At 45.5% G+C, this 25,441-nt stretch overlaps 1 protein-coding gene across 1 annotated transcript in view; it reads right to left on the reverse strand.

Moving 5' to 3' along the window:
• Window positions 1-24,986, reverse strand: part of LOC138667015 (oocyte zinc finger protein XlCOF22-like) — a 34,607-nt gene extending 9,621 nt beyond the window's left edge. The window contains exons 1-6 of the mRNA XM_069755248.1: window positions 24,655-24,986; window positions 18,710-18,859; window positions 18,401-18,580; window positions 18,194-18,317; window positions 18,018-18,112; window positions 8,283-8,373 (exon numbers count right to left, since the gene is read on the reverse strand). Coding sequence (XP_069611349.1) covers window positions 8,283-8,373; window positions 18,018-18,112; window positions 18,194-18,317; window positions 18,401-18,580; window positions 18,710-18,787 — 568 coding nt within the window. The 5' untranslated portion in view covers window positions 18,788-18,859; window positions 24,655-24,986. The remainder of the gene's footprint in view (window positions 1-8,282; window positions 8,374-18,017; window positions 18,113-18,193; window positions 18,318-18,400; window positions 18,581-18,709; window positions 18,860-24,654) is intronic.
• Between the last annotated feature and the right edge of the window lie 455 nt (window positions 24,987-25,441).

The following is a 25,441-nucleotide window of genomic DNA, read 5'->3' on the forward strand; positions in this document are numbered from 1 at the left end:
ACACGCCGATTCAGCGATGTCTGCGGGGAGTCCAGCGACCAAATAAAGTTCTGGACTTTCTTCCCCGACCAGCGACAGCACAGCAGGGGCCTGATCGCTGCTGCCTGTCACACTGGACGATATCGCTAGCAAGGACGCTGCAACGTCACGGATCGCTAGCAATATCGTCTAGTGTGACGGTACCTTTAGCAACTAACAGAATCCGTCCTGCCATCCATTCTCGGGGACACTGTCTACTTGTCAGTATCACTGGCAGTCACCAACAAAATGTCTCCGCACCGTGATCCTAAACTTCATCCTTTCTCATCCTTTTGCAAACACCCAGAAGGGGAGGAAAGGAGTGATGTCACACACGTGAGCAGTATCTGCCCACATTTACTGCAGTCGTAATGTGAGCTAGTTGTACACTAATGAGGTCCTGGTTATGGGGGACTTTAACTACCCGGATATTAACTGGGAAACAGAAACCTGTGAAACCCATAAAGGCAACAGGTTTCTGCTAATAACCAAGAAAAATTATCTTTCACAATTGGTGCAGAATCCAACCAGAGGAGCAGCACTTTTAGACCTAATACTATCTAATAGACCTGACAGAATAACAAATCTGCAGGTGGTTGGGCATTTAGGAAATAGCGACCACAATATTGTGCAGTTTCACCTGTCTTTCACTAGGGGGACTTGTCAGGGAGTCACAAAAACATTGAACTTTAGGAAGGCAAAGTTTGAACAGCTTAGAGATGCCCTTAATCTGGTAGACTGGGACAATATCCTCAGAAATGAGAATACAGATAATAAATGGGAAATGTTTAAGAACATCCTAAATAGGCAGTGTAAGCGGTTTATACCTTGTGGGAATAAAAGGACTAGAAATAGGAAAAACCCAATGTGGCTAAACAAAGAAGTAAGACAGGCAATTAACAGTAAAAAGAAAGCATTTGCACTACTAAAGCAGGATGGCACCATTGAAGCTCTAAAAAACTATAGGGAGAAAAATACTTTATCTAAAAAACTAATTAAAGCTGCCAAAAAGGAAACAGAGAAGCACATTGCTAAGGAGAGTAAAACTAATCCCAAACTGTTCTTCAACTATATCAATAGTAAAAGAATAAAAACTGAAAATGTAGGTCCCTTAAAAAATAGTGAGGAAAGAATGGTTGTAGATGACGAGGAAAAAGCTAACATATTAAACACCTTCTTCTCCACGGTATTCACGGTGGAAAATGAAATGCTAGGTGAAATCCCAAGAAACAATGAAAACCCTATATTAAGGGTCACCAATCTAACCCAAGAAGAGGTGCGAAACCGGCTAAATAAGATTAAAATAAATAAATCTCCGGGTCCGGATGGCATACACCCACGTGTACTAAGAGAACTAAGTAATGTAATAGATAAACCATTATTTCTTATTTTTAGTGACTCTATAGCGACAGGGTCTGTTCCGCAGGACTGGCACATAGCAAATGTGGTGCCAATATTCAAAAAGGGCTCTAAAAGTGAACCTGGAAATTATAGGCCAGTAAGTCTAACCTCTATTGTTGGTAAAATGTTTGAAGGGTTTCTGAGGGATGTTATTCTGGATTATCTCAATGAGAATAACTGTTTAACTCCATATCAGCATGGGTTTATGAGAAATCGCTCCTGTCAAACCAATCTAATCAGTTTTTATGAAGAGGTAAGCTATAGACTGGACCACGGTGAGTCATTGGACGTGGTATATCTCGATTTTTCCAAAGCGTTTGATACCGTGCCGCACAAGAGGTTGGTACACAAAATGAGAATGCTTGGTCTGGGGGAAAATGTGTGTAAATGGGTTAGTAACTGGCTTAGTGATAGAAAGCAGAGGGTGGTTATAAATGGTATAGTCTCTAACTGGGTCGCTGTGACCAGTGGGGTACCGCAGGGGTCAGTATTGGGACCTGTTCTCTTCAACATATTCATTAATGATCTGGTAGAAGGTTTACACAGTAAAATATCGATATTTGCAGATGATACAAAACTATGTAAAGCAGTTAATACAAGAGAAGATAGTATTCTGCTACAGATGGATCTGGATAAGTTGGAAACTTGGGCTGAAAGGTGGCAGATGAGGTTTAACAATGATAAATGTAAGGTTATACACATGGGAAGAGGGAATCAATATCACCATTACACACTGAACGGGAAACCACTGGGTAAATCTGACAAGGAGAAGGACTTGGGGATCCTAGTTAATGATAAACTTACCTGGAGCAGCCAGTGCCAGGCAGCAGCTGCCAAGGCAAACAGGATCATGGGGTGCATTAAAAGAGGTCTGGATACACATGATGAGAGCATTATACTGCCTCTGTACAAATCCCTAGTTAGACCGCACATGGAGTACTGTGTCCAGTTTTGGGCACCGGTGCTCAGGAAGGATATAATGGAACTAGAGAGAGTACAAAGGAGGGCAACAAAATTAATAAAGGGGATGGGAGAACTACAATACCCAGATAGATTAGCGAAATTAGGATTATTTAGTCTAGAAAAAAGACGACTGAGGGGCGATCTAATAACCATGTATAAGTATATAAGGGGACAATACAAATATCTCGCTGAGGATCTGTTTATACCAAGGAAGGTGACGGGCACAAGGGGGCATTCTTTGCGTCTGGAGGAGAGAAGGTTTTTCCACCAACATAGAAGAGGATTCTTTACTGTTAGGGCAGTGAGAATCTGGAATTGCTTGCCTGAGGAGGTGGTGATGGCGAACTCAGTCGAGGGGTTCAAGAGAGGCCTGGATGTCTTCCTGGAGCAGAACAATATTGTATCATACAATTATTAGGTTCTGTAGAAGGACGTAGATCTGGGTATTTATTATGATGGAATATAGGCTGAACTGGATGGACAAATGTCTTTTTTCGGCCTTACTAACTATGTTACTATGTTACTATGTTACTAGGTTTTTATGGCAAATTTCAGCAGCGGCTCCCCTAGTGTTTAATAGTGGAAGTACCAAATATTTAAAAATTACTTTTTCATATTTCACTACATTAAAAACACACACACACACATACATATATATATATATATATATATATATATATATATATACACACTTTGCAGTTTTTCAATCGTTGAAATTTTTTTTTTATGGCACCTTCCCTTTAAGATCTTGATAGTCAATACGTGGTCTGAGACCAACAAATTTTTTCCAAAAACTTGCATCTACGGCTGATGTGGATGCTCTGCACTGTCTGTTATATAATCTTTCATGGCCTCATGTTCTGGACCAGAAAAATTATATAATTTACCCTTGGGGAAATGGAAGTTTGGCAACAGATCAATGGGATAATCTGTGTTGGCATATTTTTTTCAGATTCAGATAAAGAAAATACCTCCACAATTTGAAATACTTAGATTCACAGATAAAGACTTATATTAATCCCTTCACGACATGCACTGTACATGTACTGCGCATATCGTATTACTCCCTTTGATGTGGTCTCCGGCGCTGAGCCAATCTTTCCCAGGAAATGTCAGCTGTTTTGAACAGTGGGATTTAATGCTCTGACCGCGGCATTTACTGTGATCGCACAGGAAGCGCGTCACTAATCCCGCATTTCTGCTACATACAGGTGATCTGATCTTCACCTGTGTCTAGCAGAGATGATTGGACAACTGCAGTTTCTAGTCTCCCATGGAGACTATTGAAGCATGCAAAAAGTTAAAAAAATGTTTTTAAAAATATTAAAAAAAATTAAAAAATAAAAGTTCAAATCACTCCCCCAATTTGCTTCATTCAAAATAAAACGATTAAGAAAAAATAAAATATAAAAATATTTGGTATCACCGCGTTCAGAATCGCCCGATTTATCAAGCTATAAAGAGAAATAATCCGATCGGTAAAACGCGCAGCAAAAAAAAGTCAAAACGACAGAATTACGCTTTTTTGGTCGCCACAACATTGCATTAAAATGCAATAATGGGCGATCAAAAGATCATATCCATACCAAAATGGTATCATTAAAAACGTCAGCTCGACATGCAAAAAATAAGCCCTCACCTAGCACCAGATCAGGAAATATGGAGTCGCTACAGGTCTCGGAAAATGAGGATTATCGGGTATAATAAACAAAAAAAACAACAACAAACTTTTTTTTTGCAATTTCACCGCACTTGGAATTTTGTTTTCAGTTTTTGAGCACACAACACAGTAAAACCAATGGTGTCGTTCAAAAGTACAACTCGTCCCGCAAAAAACAAACCCTGCATGTTGATGGAAAAATAAAAAAATTATGGCTCTAGGAAGAAGGGGGGCGGAAAACAGAAATGCAAAAAACGAAAAAGGGCTGCAGCGTGAAGGGGTTAATACTGACACTCAGGGTTCTATTGTACAGTATCACCCTGGCGCCAGTAACCAGGTTATGTTTATGTAACTAAGGCATGCCGAAGACCACAGCAGCTGCAGACAAGTTCTCAAGGACATGAAATAACATAGCTTCAAAATATAAAGCCCCAACAAGTAGGGACACCTCCTTAGTGATATCCTTCACCGCACCACGGATGAGATGTGTAACAGTGACATTTATAGGAAAACATTTTAGTAGGGGTAAACCAAGATCTTTTGCCACTTTGTGCACCTGTGCTGCTTTAGCATTTATTATCAGGGGCCTGCTGCACCCTGCGAGTGCATTTGTCATCTGACAAGGTTTTGGTGAGTTTGCTCTTCATGTTGCGTTTTTTTTTAATTTTTCTATGTTAGCTCACTTTGGCATTAACAAAGTTTGCTGCAGAGCCACAATTATTAAAGGCCTTTACCCTCTCAGATCTTTTTTTTTTACTTAAGATAAACAAACTGAAAGCAATAATTTTGCTGAATCATAGGGAAATACCTGTGCACTTAGATGGGAATCTATGGGCCCACCTAAATGCTGGCATGTCTCTGGCGACCATTGCCTTTGGCGGGCATGTATCTGCCGTTCAGACTCTTGCAGTACTTGACTAAGCAGTTTTCCCTCTTGATGTTGATGGGAGTGAGTCATCCAAATTTAAATGGGCTCCTCAGTAATGACAATAGGTAGAGAAAACTTTGTTGGAGGTGCAGTCAACGGTTTGTTCCTATCTACGTTCTCGCAAACACCTATCTAGTTGGATTGTTAGGGATACGGAAGATTTGAGAGAGTTAAGGTAGTGAGAACTGCACTAAAATGTCCTTAATTTGATCTGCCAGTACGAAACCAATGGCGTAGAGTCTGGTCATTCCACCGTAAGTCTGTGGCTCTTTGCCAAATCTCTGCATAGTAATCCTCTACAGTACTTTGCCAAAGCTATACGGTCAAGGTTGTCATACAGGAGCCCTAATTCTCCAAGTTAGGAGTCAGCATTGGAGAGTTCTGAAGCATCAGGAGGCAGAGAAAAAGCCCAAGCCTGAGGGTTACATAACAGGAGGGAAATTAAGAATCGCACAAGCTGGTTCTCAGAACCAAATGAATGTCGGTAGAGCCTAAAAAGAATTCCTATGGTCACCTGAAGATCGGTCAGGTTAACTTTGACTTCAGAAAAAAATCAAGGAAAGCGCAACAGGGGCTTGGGTCTAACCAGTTTTGTTATGCTGAAACCATACTATAAGATTGTGGACCAGCTTGGCCAGGTCTTGCATGTGATCGAACACCACATGGAGAAGAACCATATGGCCAGTTATATAGTTACTAGATGGTGGCCCGATGCTAGCGCATCGGGTATTCTAGAATATGCATGTCCATGTAGTATATTGCCCAGTCACGTAGCATATTGCCCAGCCATGTAGTATATTGCCCAGCCACATAGTATATTGCCCAGCCACATAGTATATTGCCCAGCCACATAGTATATTGTCAAGCCACATAGTATATTGCCCAGCCACATAGTATATTGCCCACCCACATAGTATATTTCCCAGCCACATAGTATATTGCCCAGTCACGTAGTATACAGCACAGAGCCATGTAGTATACAGCACAGACATGTAGTATATTGCCCAGCCACGTAGTATATTGCCCAGCCACGTAGTATATTGCCCAGCCACATAGTATATTGCCCAGCCACATAGTATATTGCCCAGCCACATAGTATATTGCCCAAGCCACATAGTATATTGCCCAGCCACATAGTATATTGCCCAGCCACATAGTATATTGCCCAGTCACATAGTATACAGAACAGAGCCACATAGTATACTGCCCAGTCACGTAGTATATTGGCCAGTCACTTAGTATATTTGCCAGTCACATAGTATATTGGCCAGTCACGTAGTATATTCGCAAGTCACTTAGTATATTGGCCAGTCACATAGTATATTGCCCAGCCACATAGTATATTGCCCAGCCACATAGTATATTGCCCAGCCACATAGTATATTGCCCATCCAAATAGTATATTGCCCAGCCACATAGTATATTGCCCAGCCACATAGTATATTGCCCAGTCACATAGTATACAGAACAGAGCCACATAGTATACTGCCCAGTCACGTAGTATATTGGCCAGTCACTTAGTATATTTGCCAGTCACATAGTATATTGGCCAGTCACGTAGTATATTCGCAAGTCACTTAGTATATTGGCCAGTCACATAGTATACTGCCCAGTCACGTAGTATATTGGCCAGTCACTTAGTATATTGGCCAGTCACATAGTATATTGCCCAGTCACGTAGTATATTGGCCAGTCACTTAGTATATTGGCCAGTCACATAGTATATTGGCCAGTCACGTAGTATATTGGCCAGTCACGTAGTATATTGGCCAGTCACGTAGTATGCACCATATCCCTGTTAAAAAAAGAATTAAAATAAAAAATAGTTACATACTCACCTTCCGGAGCGGATCAAAGCGGCCGGTTAGCGATGCTCATCGCACGCTCTGGTCTGAAGAGTGCATTGCGGTCTCGCGAGATGATGACGTAGCGGTCTCGCGAGACCGCACATCATCATCTCGCGAGACCACAATGCATGGAGCGGTCACCGGGACGTCGCGAGGAGCATCGGTAACCGGCCGCTTCGATCCGGGGGTTCCGGAAGGTGAGCATGTAACTATTTTTTTTTTTTTAATTATTTTTCACATTACATCTTTTTACTATTGATGCTGCATAGGCAGCATGAATAGTAAAAAGTTGGTCACACAGGGTTAATAGCAGTGTTAACCGAGTGCGTTACACCGCGGTCAACGCTGCCTTTAACCCTGTGTGAGTGCTGACTGGAGGGGAGTACGGAGCGAGCACTGACTGCGGGGAGGAAGGAGCGGCCATTTTTCTGCCGGACTGTGCCCGTCGCTGATTGGTTGCGGCAGCCATGACAGGCAGCTGGCGAGACCAATCAGCGACTTGGATTCCATGACAGACAGAGGCCGCGACCAATGAATATCCGTGACAGACAGAAAGACAGAAGAACAGAAAGACGGAAGTGACCCTTAGACAATTATATAGTAGACTAGTGATGAGCGAGTGTACTCGTTGCTCAGGTTTTCCAGAGCACACTCAGGTGGTCTCCGAGTATTTGTTAGTGTTCAGAAATTTAGTTTTTGTTGCCGAAGCTGAATGATTTGCGACTACTAGACAGCTTGATGACATGTGGGGATTCCCTAGCAATCAGGCAACCCTCACATGTACTCAGGCTGGCTAGCAGCTGTAAATCATTCAGCTGCGATGATGTAAACTAAATCTCCGAGCAGTCATAAATACTCGGTGACCACCCGAGCGTGCTCGAGAAAACGCGAGCAACGAGTATACTCGCTCATCACTAATAGTTACGTCAGAGACAATAAGCTAAAGAAAGGCTACTTTTCACAGATTTGGTGTGAGCCATTCCATCTGACAGAAATTCCTGGGAAACCCAACCCTTCACCCCTTAACTCAGTACAAGTATCTGGTTTTAAAATGGGATCCACTGGATTTCTTAAATGGAAGAGTTGCTGTCTGGAAGAGTGAACCAGAGGAAAAGAAAATGGTTGGGTAGCCAGGTCAAGAAGCAGGCAGTCGGGGTAGGTACAAAATCATAAAGAAGAATTGTCAAAAACTCCATTTTCTTCTGTATTATTCTATATCCAAGGTTCCAAAATTCAAAAAAAGTTCAAAAGTATATTTAGAGGCATCCACTGAGCACAGTGTCCTGTGACTACAGAAGGTTCTCCTCTACATCAGCTCAGAAGCAATTATGGCATAATATACCTTAAATCTTAAAGTGTAAAATCTACATGTAAAGCAAACCCTAAATATATTCAACATACAAATTCTAAAAAGCCATTGACAATATAATGTGTGACTCTTCTGCATTTATTGATCTCTACTCACCTGTGCAATTATCTGTAGGAATCTCCTCTTTACACTGCTCATCACCCCTCACATATGTCTCTGTAGTATTAATATGGGTCACATCTTTTCCCTGAAACAAAGATTGTAACAGTCACAGACAAATAGAGAAATGATTTAGAAGAACAACAAAGATCTAAAATTAACATGAGAACTAAAAATGACATAACAGCAGTAGTCATCACATAGCTGCATGTATCCTGTATAAATACAACCTGTCAGCTCCTAATTCTTATCAGCAGTTTCCATAACCAGAAAATTGTGAGAGCTAGACAACATGTAGTGTGATTAGCTTTACATCCATTTCAAAAGATCAGTAGACAGGCATTGTTGCAAGTATATACCACTGCAGTATGCAATGCTGGTTAAAAGAGAATGACAGACATGGTGGTGCTCAACTGTGCAGCAATCCAATCTTCAAAAACTAAAAGAGTAGAAAAAAATGAGCAGAACTCCCCACTGACACATTATTTTGTGCTTTTTTAGTTCCAAGGTCATGGGGTAAAGTTTCAAAATATTCAAAAATATAGTTTCAAAAATATATTTGCAAAAGTTGGGGCCACTAGCGTACCCATTGCGGTACCAACTGCCTGGGTATAGCAGTGTTCTGCATATTTAAAGAAATTATGTCGCAAAACAAAGCATAAGGATTTACATATAAATTCCAGCAGTTTGTCCTTGGTATTATTATCCTGCAATGTCTTACTGCCTGTACACTGGCATCTTGTTCGATGCAGGTGTTCAGGGGCTCTACGTCAATCGTCATCAACTGGAATGTTTCTTGCCAATCAAACTGGTCCAGTATTGGTAAAAACAATCATGTGTCCTTTAAACATGAGGGAGTTTTCTCAACCAATAGGCTTAACATCCAGTCCAAATAGGTGTCAGTATCTAGTCCTGGAATCTGTTTCTCTTGCCCTTAGACTTGCCCTTAGTTAACATGGATCTTGATGTTTCACGTCGGCCATCTTGCTTCCTGCCAAAGTTGTATATAAAGCCAGCACCTGCTCTGTTTCATTGCTTGTGTATTATGTTTTGGACCTTGTTCCTCTGCAGTCCCAAGCCTGGACTTACTATCCCTGTTGGTCCTTTCCCAGGGCCGTATTTAGAGTTTCTGCTGCCCTAGGCACTTTTAGCGCTGCCTCCCCCTCTGGTGAGTATGACACTATCGGCAGTGACTTTGGGAAGAATCACTGATGTGAAAGTTGCCGTTTGCAGCAGATCAGGCAGTTTTTCTGCATCTGACACGTAACGGATCACTTACGGCAACACTGCGTTTGGTTTCATTCATTCCTTATGGGATTTGCGGTACTTGATGTGATCTGGGAAATGCGGCGCCATACCTCCCAACTTTTGAAGGGAAAAAGGTCTAAAGGTTGCGGCGCACTATGTGCGCCGCGGCAAATTTTAGGCCACGCCTCTGACCACACCCATTTCACAACTAATCACACCCATATCCAAGTCCCAACCACACCCATTTAGCACTGCTGATCACACTGTTTCATATACATTAAAACAAAAAAAAATATGGCCACGCAGTGCTTCATACTGTACAATGGCTATGCAGTGCTCCACATACTGTATAATGGCCCTACATGATGTTCCATACTGTATAATGGCCACACAGTGCTCCATACTGTATAATGGCCACGTCTGTCCTGTGTCCTTGTGTGTACCACATTGAGAATGGAGAAAAGAAAGAAGACCACCTGCGGAGAGATCTAAAAATGGCAGTTTGGAGAAGGCACCCTTCAAATATCAGGGACCTGGAGCAGTTTGCCAAAGAAGAATGGTCTAAAATTCCAGCAGAGCATTGGAAGCAACTCATTGATGGTTACCGGAAGCGGTTGGTCGCAGTTATTTTGGCTAAAGGTTGTGCAACCAAGTATTAGGCTGAGGGTGCCAATACTTTTGTCTGGCCCAATTTTGGAGTTTTGTGTGAAATGATCAATGTTTTGCTTTTTGCTTCATTCTCTTTTGTGTTTCTTCATTTAAGACAAATTAAATGAAGATAATAATACCAAAGAATTTGTGTTTGCAATCATTTTCAGGAAGAAACTGAGTATTATCTGACAGAATTGCAGGGGTGTCAATACTTTTGACCATGACTGTACTGAGCCCGAGTGACGGGCGAGACACCCCATGTACTGAGCCCGGGTGACACTGTAATATGTAAGTAACATCAGACTGTATTTTGGGGACCATTCACTTCTATGGGAGGGTGTTAAAGGGAACCTGTCACTCCCAAAATCGCGGGTGAGGTAAGCCCACCGGCATCAGGGGCTTATCTATAGCATTCTGGAATGCTGTAGATAAGCCCCCGATGTAACCTAAAAGATGAGAAAAAGACGTTATATTATACTCACCCAGGGGCGTTCCCGCTGTTGGTCCGGGTCCGGCGCCTCCCATCTTCATCAGATGACGTCCTCTTCTGGTCTTCACACCGCAGCTCCGGCGCAGGCGTACTTTGCCTGCCCTGTTGAGGGCAGAGCAAAGTACAGCATTGTGCAGGCGCCGGGCCTCTCTGACCTTTCCCGGCACCTGCGCAATGCAGTACTTTACTCTGCCCTCAACAGGGCAGGCAAAGTACGCCTGCGCCGGAGCTGCGGCATGAAGACCAGAAGAGGACGTCATCTGATGAAGATGGGAGGCGCCGGACCCGGACCAACAGCGGGAACGCCCCTGGGTGAGTATAATATAACGTCTTTTTCTCATGTTTTAGGATACATCAGGGGCTTATCTACAGCAGAGGTCCCCAATTCCAGTCCTCAAGGCCCACCAACAGGTCATGTTTTCAGGATTTCCTTTGCATTGCACAGGTGATGCAATTATTACCTGGGCAAGACCAAGGAAATCCTGAAAACATGACCTGTTGGTGGGCCTTGAGGACTGGAGTTGGGGACCTCTGATCTACAGCATTCCAGAATGCTGTAGATAAGCCCCTGATGCCGATGTGCCTACCTCACCCGCGATTTTGGCGGTGACAGGTTCCCTTTAAGGAGGAGGAGGAGGTGAGCTGTGACATCTCCTATTGTGACTGTTGGATCTGGTTGCCGGGGTCTACCTTCCTGTGGTTGTTACAAGTATCCTCCGCTCACCTTTCGGGGTGTTGCGCTCCTCGTCCACTTGTCTCAGGAGATTCGGTTGAACGCTCGGTCCGGCGCTGACATCCTGCAATATAATGGAAATGGCGGCTGAAGCTGCAGCACAAGGAGACACCGGAGAACGGCGGGGACAGAGCGCTCTGTAGCCGTGGACACGTGCAGTATAGCACGCGGCTGCCGGTCATGTGACGCCTGCACTCACTTTCACCAGAGGAGCGGCGCTATAGGTCAGAATATCAGAGTAGAAGCCTCGCTGTCTGATCACCGGATATTTCCGCGGGAGGACGGCGCTGATCCGCGCGGGTGACACCGGCACAAGCGACTGCGGACGCGGGATCTCCCAGTGTGGACGGGACTCCGCGGAGGATGGGGGTCGTCTGCCATTATCTGCTCCATCTGCGCCCAACAGAGAAGACAAACATGTCCGATAACTCTACAGGACCGTGACAGCTGCAGAACATCGCCCCCCCCTCCCTCCCTGCAGAGCTTCATCGCCCCCCCCTCCCTCCCTGCAGAGCTTCATCGCCCCCCCCCTCCCTCCCTGCAGAGCTTCATCGCCCCCCCTCCCTCCCTGCAGAGCTTCATCATCGCCCCCCCTCCCTCCCTGCAGAGCTTCATCATCGCCCCCCCTCCCTTCCTGCAGAGCTTCATCATCGCCCCCCCTCCCTCCCTGCAGAGCTTCATCATCGCCCCCCTCCCTCCCTGCAGAGCTTCATCATCGCCCCCCCTCCCTCCCTCCCTGCAGAGCTTCATCATCGCCCCCCCTCCCTCCCTCCCTCCCTGCAGAGCTTCATCATCGCCCCCCCTCCCTCCCTCCCTGCAGAGCTTCATCATCGCCCCCCCTCCCTCCCTCCCTGCAGAGCTTCATCATCGCCCCCCCTCCCTCCCTGCAGAGCTTCATCATCGACCCCCCTCCCTCCCTGCAGAGCTTCATCATCGCCCCCCCTCCCTCCCTGCAGAGCTTCATCATCGCCCCCCCTCCCTCCCTGCAGAGCTTCATCTCCCTCCCTCCCTCTCTCCCTGCAGAGCTTCATCGCCCCGCCTCCCTGCAGAACATAGCCCCCGTCCGTCCTCATACTCACCTGTCACTCAGCTCAGCTGCCTGTCCCACACACTGCGCGCGCCGCAGCCGCCGACATCCCTCTGGCGCTCTGTCCCGCCGCAGCGCCTTCTTCCTGACTGAGTGAGCGGTCATGTGATACTGCTCAATAAGGTCATGAATATGCGCATATTCATGACCTTAATGACCGGTACCATGCCCGGCGATGATGAAGCTCTGCAGGGAGGGAGGGGGGTCGATGATGAAGCTCTGCAGGGAGGGAGGGGGGGCGATGATGAAGCTCTGCAGGGAGGGAGGGAGGGGGGGCGATGATGAAGCTCTGCAGGGAGGGAGGGAGGGGGGGCGATGATGAAGCTCTGCAGGGAGGGAGGGGGGGCGATGATGAAGCTCTGCAGGGAGGGAGGGGGGGCGATGATGAAGCTCTGCAGGGAGGGAGGGAGGGGGGGCGATGATGAAGCTCTGCAGGGAGGGAGGGGGGGCGATGATGAAGCTCTGCAGGGAGGGAGGGGGGGCGATGATGAAGCTCTGCAGGGAGGGAGGGGGGGCGATGATGAAGCTCTGCAGGGAGGGAGGGGGGGCGATGATGAAGCTCTGCAGGGAGGGAGGGGGGGCGATGATGAAGCTCTGCAGGGAGGGAGGGGGGCGATGATGAAGCTCTGCAGGGAGGGAGGGGGGGCGATGATGAAGCTCTGCAGGGAGGGAGGGGGGGCGATGATGAAGCTCTGCAGGGAGGGAGGGGGGGCGATGATGAAGCTCTGCAGGGAGGGAGGGGGCGATGTTCTGCAGCTGTCACGGTCCTGTAGAGTTATCGGACATGTTTGTCTTCTCTGTTGGGCGCAGATGGAGCAGATAACGGCAGACGACCCCCATCCTCCGCGGAGTCCCATCCACACTGGGAGATCCCGCGTCCGCAGTCGCTTGTGCCGGTGTCACCCGCGCGGATCAGCGCCGTCCTCCCGCGGAAATATCCGGTGATCAGACAGCGAGGCTTCTACTCTGATATTCTGACCTATAGCGCCGCTCCTCTGGAGAAAGTGAGTGCAGGCGTCACATGACCGGCAGCCGCGTGCTATACTGCACGTGTCCACGGCTACAGAGCGCTCTGTCCCCGCCGTTCTCCGGAGTCTCCTTGTGCTGCAGCTTCAGCCGCCATTTCCATTATATTGCAGGATGTCAGCGCCGGACCGAGCGTTCAACCGAATCTCCTGAGACAAGTGGACGAGGAGCGCAACACCCCGAAAGGTGAGCGGAGGATACTTGTAACAACCACAGGAAGGTAGACCCCGGCAACCAGATCCAACAGCTCACCTCCTCCTCCTCCTTAAAGGGAACCTGTCACCGCCAAAATCGCGGGTGAGGTAGGCACATCGGCATCAGGGGCTTATCTACAGCATTCTGGAATGCTGTAGATAAGCCCCTGATGTATCCTAAAACATGAGAAAAAGACGTTATATTATACTCACCCAGGGGCGTTCCCGCTGTTGGTCCGGGTCCGGCGCCTCCCATCTTCATCAGATGACGTCCTCTACTGGTCTTCACGCCGCAGCTCCGGCGCAGGCGTACTTTGCCTGCCCTGTTGAGGGCAGAGTAAAGTACTGCATTGCGCAGGTGCCGGGAAAGGTCAGAGAGGCCCGGCACGTCTTTTTCTCATCTTTTAGGTTACATCGGGGGCTTATCTACAGCATTCCAGAATGCTGTAGATAAGCCCCTGATGCCGGTGGGCTTACCTCACCCGCGATTTTGGGGGTGACAGGTTCCCTTTAACACCCTCCCATAGAAGTGAATGGTCCCCACAATACAGTCTGATGTTACTTACATATTACAGTGTCACCCGGGCTCAGTACATGGGGTGTCTCGCCCGTCACTCGGGCTCAGTACAGTCATGGTCAAAAGTATTGACACCCCTGCAATTCTGTCAGATAATACTCAGTTTCTTCCTGAAAATGATTGCAAACACAAATTCTTTGGTATTATTATCTTCATTTAATTTGTCTTAAATGAAGAAACACAAAAGAGAATGAAGCAAAAAGCAAAACATTGATCATTTCACACAAAACTCCAAAATTGGGCCAGACAAAAGTATTGGCACTCTCAGCCTAATACTTGGTTGCACAACCTTTAGCCAAAATAACTGCGACCAACCGCTTCCGGTAACCATCAATGAGTTGCTTCCAATGCTCTGCTGGAATTTTAGACCATTCTTCTTTGGCAAACTGCTCCAGGTCCCTGATATTTGAAGGGTGCCTTCTCCAAACTGCCATTTTTAGATCTCTCCGCAGGTGTCCTATGGGATTCAGGTCTGGACTCATTGCTGGCCACCTTAGAAGTCTCCAGTGCTTCCTCTCAAACCATTTTCTAGTGCTTTTTGAAGTGTGTTTTGGGTCATTGTCCTGCTGGAAGACCCATGACCTTTGAGGGAGACCCAGCTTTCTCACACTGGGCCCTACATTCTGCTGCAAAATTTGTTGGTAGTCTTCAGACTTCATAATGCCATGCACACGGTCAAGCAGTCCAGTGCCAGAGGCAGCAAAGCACCCCCAAAACATCAGGGAACTTCCGCCATGTTTGACTGTAGGGACCGTGTTCTTCTCTTTGAATGCCTCTTTTTTTCTCCTGTAAACTCTATGTTGATGCCTTTGCCCAAAAAGCTCTACTTTTGTCTCATCTGACCAGAGAACATTCTTCCAAAACGTTTTAGGCTTTTTTAGGTAAGTTTTGGCAAACTCCAGCCTGGCTTTTTTATGTCTCGGGGTAAGAAGTGGGGTCTTCCTGGGTCTCCTACCATACAGTCCCTTTTCATTCAGACGCCGACGGATAGTACGGGTTGACACTGTTGTACCCTCGGACTGCAGGGCAGCTAGAACTTGTTTGGATGTTAGTCGAGGTTCTTTATCCAACATCCGCACAATCTTGCGTTGAAATCTCTTGTCAATTTTTCTTTTCCATCCACATCTAGGGAGGTTAGCCACAGTGCCATGGGCTTTAAACTTCTTGATGACACTGCGCATGGTAGACACAGGAACATTCAGGTCTTTGGAGATGGACTTGTAGCCTTGAGATTGCTCATGCTTCCTCACAATTTGGTTTCTCAAGTCCTCAGACAGTTCTTTGGTCTTCTTTCTTTTCTCCATTCTCAATGTGGTACACACAAGGACACAGGACAGACGTGGCCATTATACAGTATGGAGCACTGTGTGGCCATTATACAGTATGGAACATCATGTAGGGCCATTATACAGTATGTGGAGCACTGCATAGCCATTGTACAGTATGAAGCACTGCGTGGCCATATTTTTTTTTTGTTTTAATGTATATGAAACAGTGTGATCAGCAGTGCTAAATGGGTGTGGTTGGGACTTGGATATGGGTGTGATTAGTTGTGAAATGGGTGTGGTCAGAGGCGTGGCCTAAAATTTGCCGCGGCGCACATAGTGCGCCGCAACCTTTAGACCTTTTTCCCTTCAAAAGTTGGGAGGTGTGGCACCGCATTTCCCAGATCACATCAAGTACCGCAAATCCCATAAGGAATGAATGAAACCAAACGCAGTGTTGCCGTAAGTGATCCGTTACGTGTCAGATGCAGAAAAACTGCCTGATCTGCTGCAAACGGCAACTTTCACATCAGTGATTCTTCCCAAAGTCACTGCCGATAGTGTCATACTCACCAGAGGGGGAGGCAGCGCTAAAAGTGCCTAGGGCAGCAGAAACTCTAAATACGGCCCTGACGTACAGTATATGTGCCTCTGCTATGTACTGTGTAATGGCTGTGTCTCACCGTGCAGGAACATGGTCTGATCATACCACATCTGCGGGGCAGGGGAGGAAGCAAAGAGTATACTGACATTACATCACGGGATTGCTAATTATTCTTTTTGTGAGGCAAAAACATTTCACTGCCTGCTTTTAAGCAATGTTTTACCTCAAAGAAAGCATAATCTGCGATCCCCTGCTTAAATGTCTTTATAGTTTCTTTTGCCTCCTCCCCTGCCCAGGAGCTGTGGTATGATCAGACCATGTTCCAGCATGGTCAGACACGGCCATTACACAGTACACAGCAGGGGCACATTTATAAGATTATCTCAGCACAGGAACTGGAACACATCCAATTGTGGAAATTATTATTCTATTTATTAAAATTTTGATCAATATTCATAATATTAATATCCACATCGTGGGAAAACCTCTTTAATACTGGAATCTGAGCCCGAGTTCATCGTCCAATAATCAGTGTTTTTCACTTGTTTTTTTCTATAGTTGTTCCAAAATAGTTTGGTATTTTTATTCCCTGAAATATTAAGTCTAGATCAAAGTCTGGTTCTGATTCACTGAAAAATTCTGTCTTCATCAAAGTCTCGTTCTTCTGTATCATGATATAGGATATATAAGATATTTGTTGCCACGGTAAACTAATAAGTATGTGTCTCTATTGGAAACAGATGTGAGTGACAAGTTCTGTACGTGCTTTCTATATTGTATCTGTTACATCGAGTTCTTCAGTAGGATTGAGTTTATTTTCATAACATTAAAGCAATAGTTTGTCTATAGATTACATCTGGAGTGTCTGTGTCACCTGATTATATGTAGCCACATAGGAAAACTTCTGCACAACTTATCAAAACATACCATGAGGAACACATTTTATTGGTGTTTAGAGTCACAGTGCAACACCTTGGTCCATGTGACCCTTATACTAAAAGCAATCCATGGTTACATGACCCTTGTGACTTGGGTCATTGTACTTATACTGTAGTCAACAACTAACATGAAGAGATGAACTTGGTCAGACACAATATTTAGGTAAGCCGTAGTGTCCAGACAACCATCCACATATAGCAGAGGATGTGTTCAGGGAATATTCTCCACACAATTGCTCCACCTACACCAGCCAGCCATGTTGACATCTGACAAGAGAACATGAAATTCTGACCCTCCCATCAGCATGTTGCAACAGAAATCTCATCCAAGCGGACAACACTTTCCACTGCTCTGGAAAATCACTGTTACTTTCTTTTGCCCAATGCAGTTCTTTTGTTTCTGTGTTGTTGGAAAGCAATGGCACTGGAACTGGTCATCTGCTACAGCCTAATTGTGCTCAGGAACGATGATTGCATCCGGACAGATTAGTATTCATCTGTAATTTGCATGACCGTGCACCACCTGTTCTAAGAACAATTCTCAATATCTTTGTTGATGAGTTGCTTTTATCCTCGAGATCTAATATTAGTGGATGCTTTTCTATTATCACACTAATCTCAGTATACTCTTGACATCATTGTATGTAAAAAAACAAACAAAAAACAATCTAGCAATGATAACCTTGTGTGAAGCTATTCAGATTGCGTATTCTTCACGTTCTCAAAACGAATCATTAAATTTCATACTGTACGCCAAGGTCATATGTCTAATAAGTTTCAGTTTAGAAAAGACCGGTGTTTCTAATTAAATCGGCCTTTCAATATATTGTATTGGTGGATAAAACAAGACTGAACAAACGATCTTCACAGACATCTACACATCATAGGGAAGATTTCATGACACCTTCTCTTCATCTACCTGATAATCTTGAGGAACATTGGGATTTTCTGGTTTACAGTCCAGTAGAAGGGGATGGGGACATCTCTCTGGTGTTGTCCTCTCACTGGATAGATCTGGAGGAAACATACAGTGATTGAATTCATCCTTCACATGCAGATAATCATAAGAGTTTTGCATTTAGTCCTGTCTATTACCCAGTGAGGTCAGGTTCTGGGGAACCTCCATCACAACGTCCTTGTACAGATCTTTGTGTCCTTCTAAATACTCCCACTCCTCCATGGAGAAATAGACGGTGACATCCTGACACCTTATAGGAACCTGACACATACAATGATATTGTCATCCCCCTGATTCCTTCATAGCGTTACTGTATAATGTCCCAGCATTCCCAGCAGTGTCACCTCTCCAGTCAGCAGCTCAATCATCTTGTAGGTGAGTTCTAGGATCTTCCGGTCATTGATGTCTTCATATATCAGGGGGTAAAGTGGAGGTCCCATGATGGCACTCGGGGGTCTTCCCCAGCCCTCAGACACAGGATCCCGATAGAGCTCATTAGAGGTCTTCTTCACTACTGAGTAATCCTGGTTATAGAAAGACACATTAATAACTCTCACTACAGACATTTCCAGAGTCCTCACCTCTCCAGCTCTGTCCATCTGTTATTCCTATAGATCAGAATGATGTAAAGTGACGTCATCAGAATCTCTCACCTCTCCAGTAAGCTGGAAGAGTATCTCTAGGGTGAGGTGTAATATCATGTCTGCCGTCTTGTCCCTGTCCGTATCCATTCTTGACAGGTCAATCAGGAAAATGTTGTTATGTTGAAAATCTCTACTGATAACTTCCAATATTTTAATGACCTGAATGGAGATAAGATGAGCAGATATAAAGATCCCATGTAAGAAATCTCCAGAATATGTTATCTGCTTCACATGATCACTACATCCAGTCACTTGAACCATTCTGCCCACAATATAACACACAATCAGATTATAGTCACTATCGCAGTCAGGCCTTCACTCAACCTCTGCCGTAGCGTGGCATTGGACCTACGTCACTCTACAGCTCATTTTCACACTCGCCCCTCACTCAGGCTACAGACTGAACACAGGATGCACCCTCAACCATTCCACACATTAAACACACACAAAGCTGCCATTACTTATTGCAAGAGTCACAAGTCCCAACTCAAATTAGATTCTGTTGATTTCAATCAATGAGATGACAATCAGGTGTAAGTGATGGACCTGTTATACTGAAAGGACAGGGATCAACTGTATCGGAGTCTTACTTTCACAATACAAGTTTGTGGAAATGTATCATGACACAAATATAGGAGATTTCTCAGAAGAATTGTTGAGGCTCATCAAGTTGTAGAAGGTCACCGAACCATCTTTAACCAGTTTAGATTATCTATGAATGAGGAAATTCAAGGTCATTTTTACCCTACCCCAGAGTGGTCAATCAACAAAAATCAACAAAAAAGCAATGTGCGTAACACTTGGTGATTTCATAAAGAAACCCAAGGTAACCTCTAAGCAACTAAAGGCCTCTCTCCCATTAGCTAATGGTAATGCTTACAAACCCACTATAAGAAAGATACTGAATAACAATGTTGTGCACGGTAGGATAGCAAAGAGAAAGCCACTGCTCTCTTTAAGATTATTGCTGCCCATCAACAGTTTGCTAAAGATCATCTGGACAAGCCATAACTGGAACAAAGTTTTATAGACAGAAGAGACCAAAATGGAGCTTTCTAGTTTAAATGAAAAGTGTTATGTTTGGAAAAAGAAGTATCCGTGCTTGGGCCTGTTTTTCTGCATCTGGGCAGGATGCATGTCTAGGATTAGCTTAATGAGGAGAATGACTGATAGATACAAATTACTCTGTGCAACACTCACTGCCACCACACTACAGTAATACCTAATCCACAATGCTCCTTGCTCTGTTCCTTCACCTTTACTTATCAGTTTGTGGATTTGCTGTGGGGAAATTGTAGTCAGGTATCAAAGAAGATAAGATCCCACAGTGAGGTGCAAACTTTTGATTGCTCTTTCTCACACACCTTCCTCACCTTGGATATTCCTGAGTCCGCTTGCACTGACCTTACTATCTCCCCCACTGGGAGATGACAGAGCAGAAAGTTTTAAGAGTTAATTCATTGCATGCTACTTATAACCCGATAGCCAAGAGGTTGAAGAATAGCTCAATTACGTTTGCCAAGATTTTCGGAACGCAAATGATAAAGAATACAGGCATGGGAGTCACAGAATGACCCCTCCAGCCAGGACTTCCATAGATGAGAGCCCCAGACACAGTATAGGTATTGTTATATCAGTTACTATAGATTCAGTTTTATTCGGTCATATAATTCCCTGTTTTACAACACACACTCCCCTATACCTCTGTCTCTTTCCAGTCTGAGCCTGCTGGTTCATGAATACAATGACAAAACTACAGTAACCACTGACACTCAAATAGCACGGTAATGACCTCTTTAACAGACTGATTCCAAACTTAAAGGGGTGCTTTCTAGTGATGGGCGAGCACTAAAATGCTCGGATGCTCATTGTTTGGGTCGAGCAAATTAGAGTGTTCGGGTGCTGGACCCGAGCAACGAGCCATCCCTCCCTATAAGAGGGATCCACTACACTTCCCGCCTTCTCCGGTATGATCTACGCCCCTCCCCCTTCAGCCGCCTTGCCGGGACGCGCCCAGTATCTACGCGTCCCGGATGACTTCTTCAACATGGGCGCCGCCAACTTGGCCCCGGCACAACCCCCCTGACATCACACGGGCATGCCCATTCCCAGCATGTTTCTCATGCAACGTCAGCGATGCGTGCCCCCGGAAGCCCAGCTCACTATAGAGTAGCGGTCAGTAGGCAAAGGAGTGAGAGTGGCACAGCGGCCACAGAAGGGTCTCTGTTGTGAATTCTGTTGTCGGGCTCCCTCCTGTGGTCATGAATGGTACTTCGGCTGGTTCTGTCCATGGACTTCCTCTGGTGGCTGTGGGTGTTTCTGAGTTTCCTTCCACAGGTGACGAGGCTAAGTCGTTAGTGGGCTGCTTAACTCCACTTAGATCTTTGCCCCATGCCAGCTGTCAATGATGTACTATTGGTCTAGTTCGCTCCTGGATCATTCTGGTTACCTGTTTATACCAGCAGAAGCTAAGTTCCTCTTTGCTATTTTCTTGTTTGCTATTTTTTCTGTCCAGCTTGCTATTGTGAATATTGCCTTGCTTGCTGGAAGCTCTGGGACGCAGAGGGGCGCCTCCGCACCGTGAGTCGGTGCGGAAGGTTTTTTTTCCCTGCTCACTCTGCGTGGCTTTTTGTAGGTTGTTGTGCTGACCGCAAAGTTACCTTTCCTATCCTCTGTCTGTTCAGTAAGTCGGGCCTCTCTTTGCTAAATCTATTTCATCTCTGTGTTTGTGATTTCATCTTACTCACAGTCAATATATGTGGGGGCTGCCTTTTCCTTTGGGGAATTTCTCTGAGGCAAGGTAGGCTTTATTTTCCTATCTTTAGGGCTAGCTAGTTCTGAGGCTGTGACGAGTTGCATAGGGAGTATTAGGAGCAATCCACGGCTATTTCTAGTGTGTGTGATAGGATTAGGGATTGCGGTCAGCAGAGTTTCCACTTCCCAAAGCTTGTCCTGTATTTTTGTAGCTATCAGGTCTTTCCGGGTGCTCTTGACCATCAGGTCCATTCTTGTCCTAACCACCAGGTCATAACAGGTCTCTGGGCCCATGAGTGCACAGCTCCGCACCCATACATACGTCGAGGCTCCACAGGACCTGTGGACAGCGCTTCTACCACCTGAAGGCCGGCATACAGGCACTCTGCCTTTTCTTCCATTGCCGGGACAGGCGTGGGTGAGTGGATAAGAAAATCTTCAAACCACCGAGTTTTCAGCACAATGGTCCCCGTCAGGACAAGAAACCCAACTGAAGCGATGGAGAGGTACCGCACTTTTATTTTCAGTAGGTTTCCTGTCCTGACTAGGCGGATCCTTCTCTCTCAGGTCTGCTGTCATGGGTGAAGGGAAAAAATCGTGGACGCTGCAATTTTTTTCCTTGAATCACTCAATCCGAGGAAAAAAAAAATCGGCCTATAGAATAACATTGTAACATTGATCTGAGTGTGATCCGATGTTTTGTTGCATCACACTTGACTGAAAATGCTGTCTGGACAAGCCCTAGGTGCTTGTTCACACAACAGTATTTTTGGTGCGAGTGATGTCCGTGAAAAAAAATGGACAACACTCAGACCAATGTTATTCAATTGGGCAGTGCAGATGAGTGACTTTTTTCACTGACCGAAGTTGCGTGTGAAATACCATAAATGTCATCATGAACCAGTTTCTTCTATAAATCGGATGAGACTAACCCATACAAGTCTATGGATTGTGAGGCAGTGACCGGAGTCATATGTGAGGGTCGCTATGTGTCCCCCAGGATGCGCTGAGAAGCTTATTAGATCCGCTGGAGTGCCTTGTGGTCACAGCAGTGTGTCTGTGGGTCACAAGGCAGAATAAAAGTAAGTTTCAACCTGGTCAAGTTATTTTTGACCAAGGAGCTTGTTCAGGAAAACCAGTATGGGCTTTTATTTTTTAAATGAACTGCTGGAAGGTAGTGGTGTCCAGTCCATTTACTCCAGCCCAGATCTTATAAGTGTCCCATAGCCACAGAGTGGAGCTAAAGGAAAAAAAATCCTGCAGGAATAGTTGGGGTGTGTCAGGTGAGGTAACACAGGGTCAGAGGAGCCAAAGGGTCTAGCACCCGGCAGCGTGGATGCTCACAGCAATGGGTCCCGGACTGTCTTTTGTTTTCCCGGCTTCGATCCGGAGGATACAGCATGCTGTGTACGGTGTGAGTTTTTGGACATTAAACACGTTTTGTTTTGAACTTGCTTAGGTCACTGCCTCGACACTGTGCAGCGTGGACACCGTTGCACTACATATAGTTGGAGAATGCGGAGCAGTGTGAACTGAGGCATACCACAAAGTGAGCTACATGTTGTTGGTTAGGCCAGCAACACTGCACCTTAAGCCTGGGGACAAGATGGAGGAAATACTAAGACAGTTGGCCGTGTCTCAAGCACAACAGCAGGAGGTGCTGCAGTTGCAGCTGCAACAGCTGGAGCAGCAGCAACGGCAGCAACAGCAGCAGACAACTGAATTGTTGATGCAGCAGATTGTGGCTATGCGAGAGGCAGGTCCACAAGCGACAGCATACCGGTCAGAGGCTTAGTACAAAGTCCGGTCAGCGCTGAGGAGGATGATGCCTGAAGACGACATGGAGGCCTTCCTCATCATCTTCGAGAGCACTGCAGAGCGAGAGAGCTTGCCGGTGACTCAGTGGGCTGAAGTGGTGTCCAACTTCTTGACGGGAAAGGCACAGGCCTACCTGGACCTCAGTCGGGACAATGCCCTGGACTATGGGAAGCTGAAAGTTGAGATCCTTGCCAGACTGGGGGTTAATACATATGTGCGGACCCAATGGGTGTTTCAGTGGTCCTTTTCCAAAACGTCATCTAAGGTCCTTCAGGCGCTAATTCTTAGGAAGGAAGCGTCCGAGGGCGCGTCCGAGGGTGAATATATTCCTAATAGGTATAAACTCACCCTCGGACGCGCCCTGGTTCTAACCCGCAGCCTTCCTTCCTAAGAATCAGCGCCTGAAGGACCTTAGATGACGTCGCGGCTTGTGATTGGTCGCGTGACGCCCATGTGACCGCTCACGCGACCAATCACAAGCCACAACGTCATCGAAGGTCCTTCAGGCGCTCATTCTTAGGAAGGAAGGCTGCCGGTGAGAACCAGGGCGCGTCCGAGGGCGAGTATATCAATATTTTTTATTTTGATTCTTTATTTTACACTTAAATATGGATCCCAGGGCCTGAAGGAGAGTTTCCTCTCCTTCAGACCCTGGGATCCATTAGAAACCCAATGCACTGCATTGGGTTTCGTGTTTCGGCCGACCCCGACCCCGACATTTTCTATAGGATCAGCCGATTTCACTCGACCCGAGTTTTGAAAAAGTCGGGTTTCTTGAAACCCGACCCAATCCTATAAAAAGAAAAGTCGCTCAACCCTAACAATAACTACTAGTGCGCCGCTTAAAAGAAAACTCCGCATTATTTGTCCTTCATGCGATGCCCCCTAAACCATAAATCCAGCTTCCTGTACTAATATCTAATTAGTATGGATCTATAGAGAATTGTAAGAGGAGTTCCATCTACCCCAGATCTTCCCAAATTTGCCTGGACATCCTCTATTTTAATACAATGTACATTCATACAGGATAACTGAATTCACAAGTTCAACCCAAGCTCTAAGAGATAGGCAAGAACCACCCAACCACCATAGTGCCAATACCTTCCGTGCCATAAAGAGTGTCTCTCGTAAAAAAAAATCCCAGTATAGTGGTCCCAGGTCTCCGCATCCCACACTCTGAATAAGCAGGTCAGTGGCTCAAGAGGGACAGGGATTGACAACAGAGATGTTAATAATGTCGTCACCTCTTTCCAGTAATGAAGAATAATAGGGCATTTCCATATCATATGGATAAAATCTGCATCTAATGAGTGGCATCGCAATCATTCTGGCAAGTGGAGAACACCATTTTTAAATACAATTATTAAAAAGTTAAATTTTACCTTATTGGTCCCACCCTGCTTTTTTCACTTATTTTGGGTCGGTGGTCATAGCTTTATCTTTAATTCTATTATCAGCAGCGCATCCAGTGACACTTCACCTGGATATGTTCCAATGAAGAAGAGGCAGATGCTGTCGCATGGGTATTCTTGTAATCTACCCACAATCTCTCCTATTCACTACATAAAAGGCACACAAGCGAAGCGCCGCTCCTCTCCGGACCTTAACGCAGCTCAGCGGGGCGGATAGGCGCTGCACTGAACGCTGAACCCTGCAGACCTCTTCTCTCACAAGAAGCTGCGTCCTACACTTCCTGCAAAATGGAGACTGGCTCCTCCTCTCCATGTGACTGATCACATGACTGTGACATCACCACAGGTCCTGTGCGCACAGAACAGTCATATATCTAGTGTTGAGTAGAGATTTTAGTTTGGTTGCGTCTAGATCGGAGGGGATTTTTTGTGATCCTCATTTTAGCCACTCCACTGTAGACGGTTCAGTACTGAAGTTACTCAATTGGAGTGGATTCCTTGAGCTCCTCATACAGACTCCATTCTAGTCCCCTCTTCGGTTTTTTTTTTTTTTAATGGATTTGTTATGGAATTCTCAAGGTTTTAATGGAGCAAACCTCACAGGTCAGACAGGAAGATTCTTTACACTGTTCTATATTTTATGTATTTGGGTAAAACTCTTTTTTTTTCCTGATTTATAAAACGTAACATTTTTATTGTCACTTTTTGTAATATAAATAATTACGCTCAGCGCTGATTGTTCAGTGTCACCAGAATG

This window comes from Ranitomeya imitator, chromosome 2 (genome assembly GCF_032444005.1).
Source record: "Ranitomeya imitator isolate aRanImi1 chromosome 2, aRanImi1.pri, whole genome shotgun sequence".
In the NCBI taxonomy this organism is placed as follows: domain Eukaryota; kingdom Metazoa; phylum Chordata; class Amphibia; order Anura; family Dendrobatidae; genus Ranitomeya; species Ranitomeya imitator.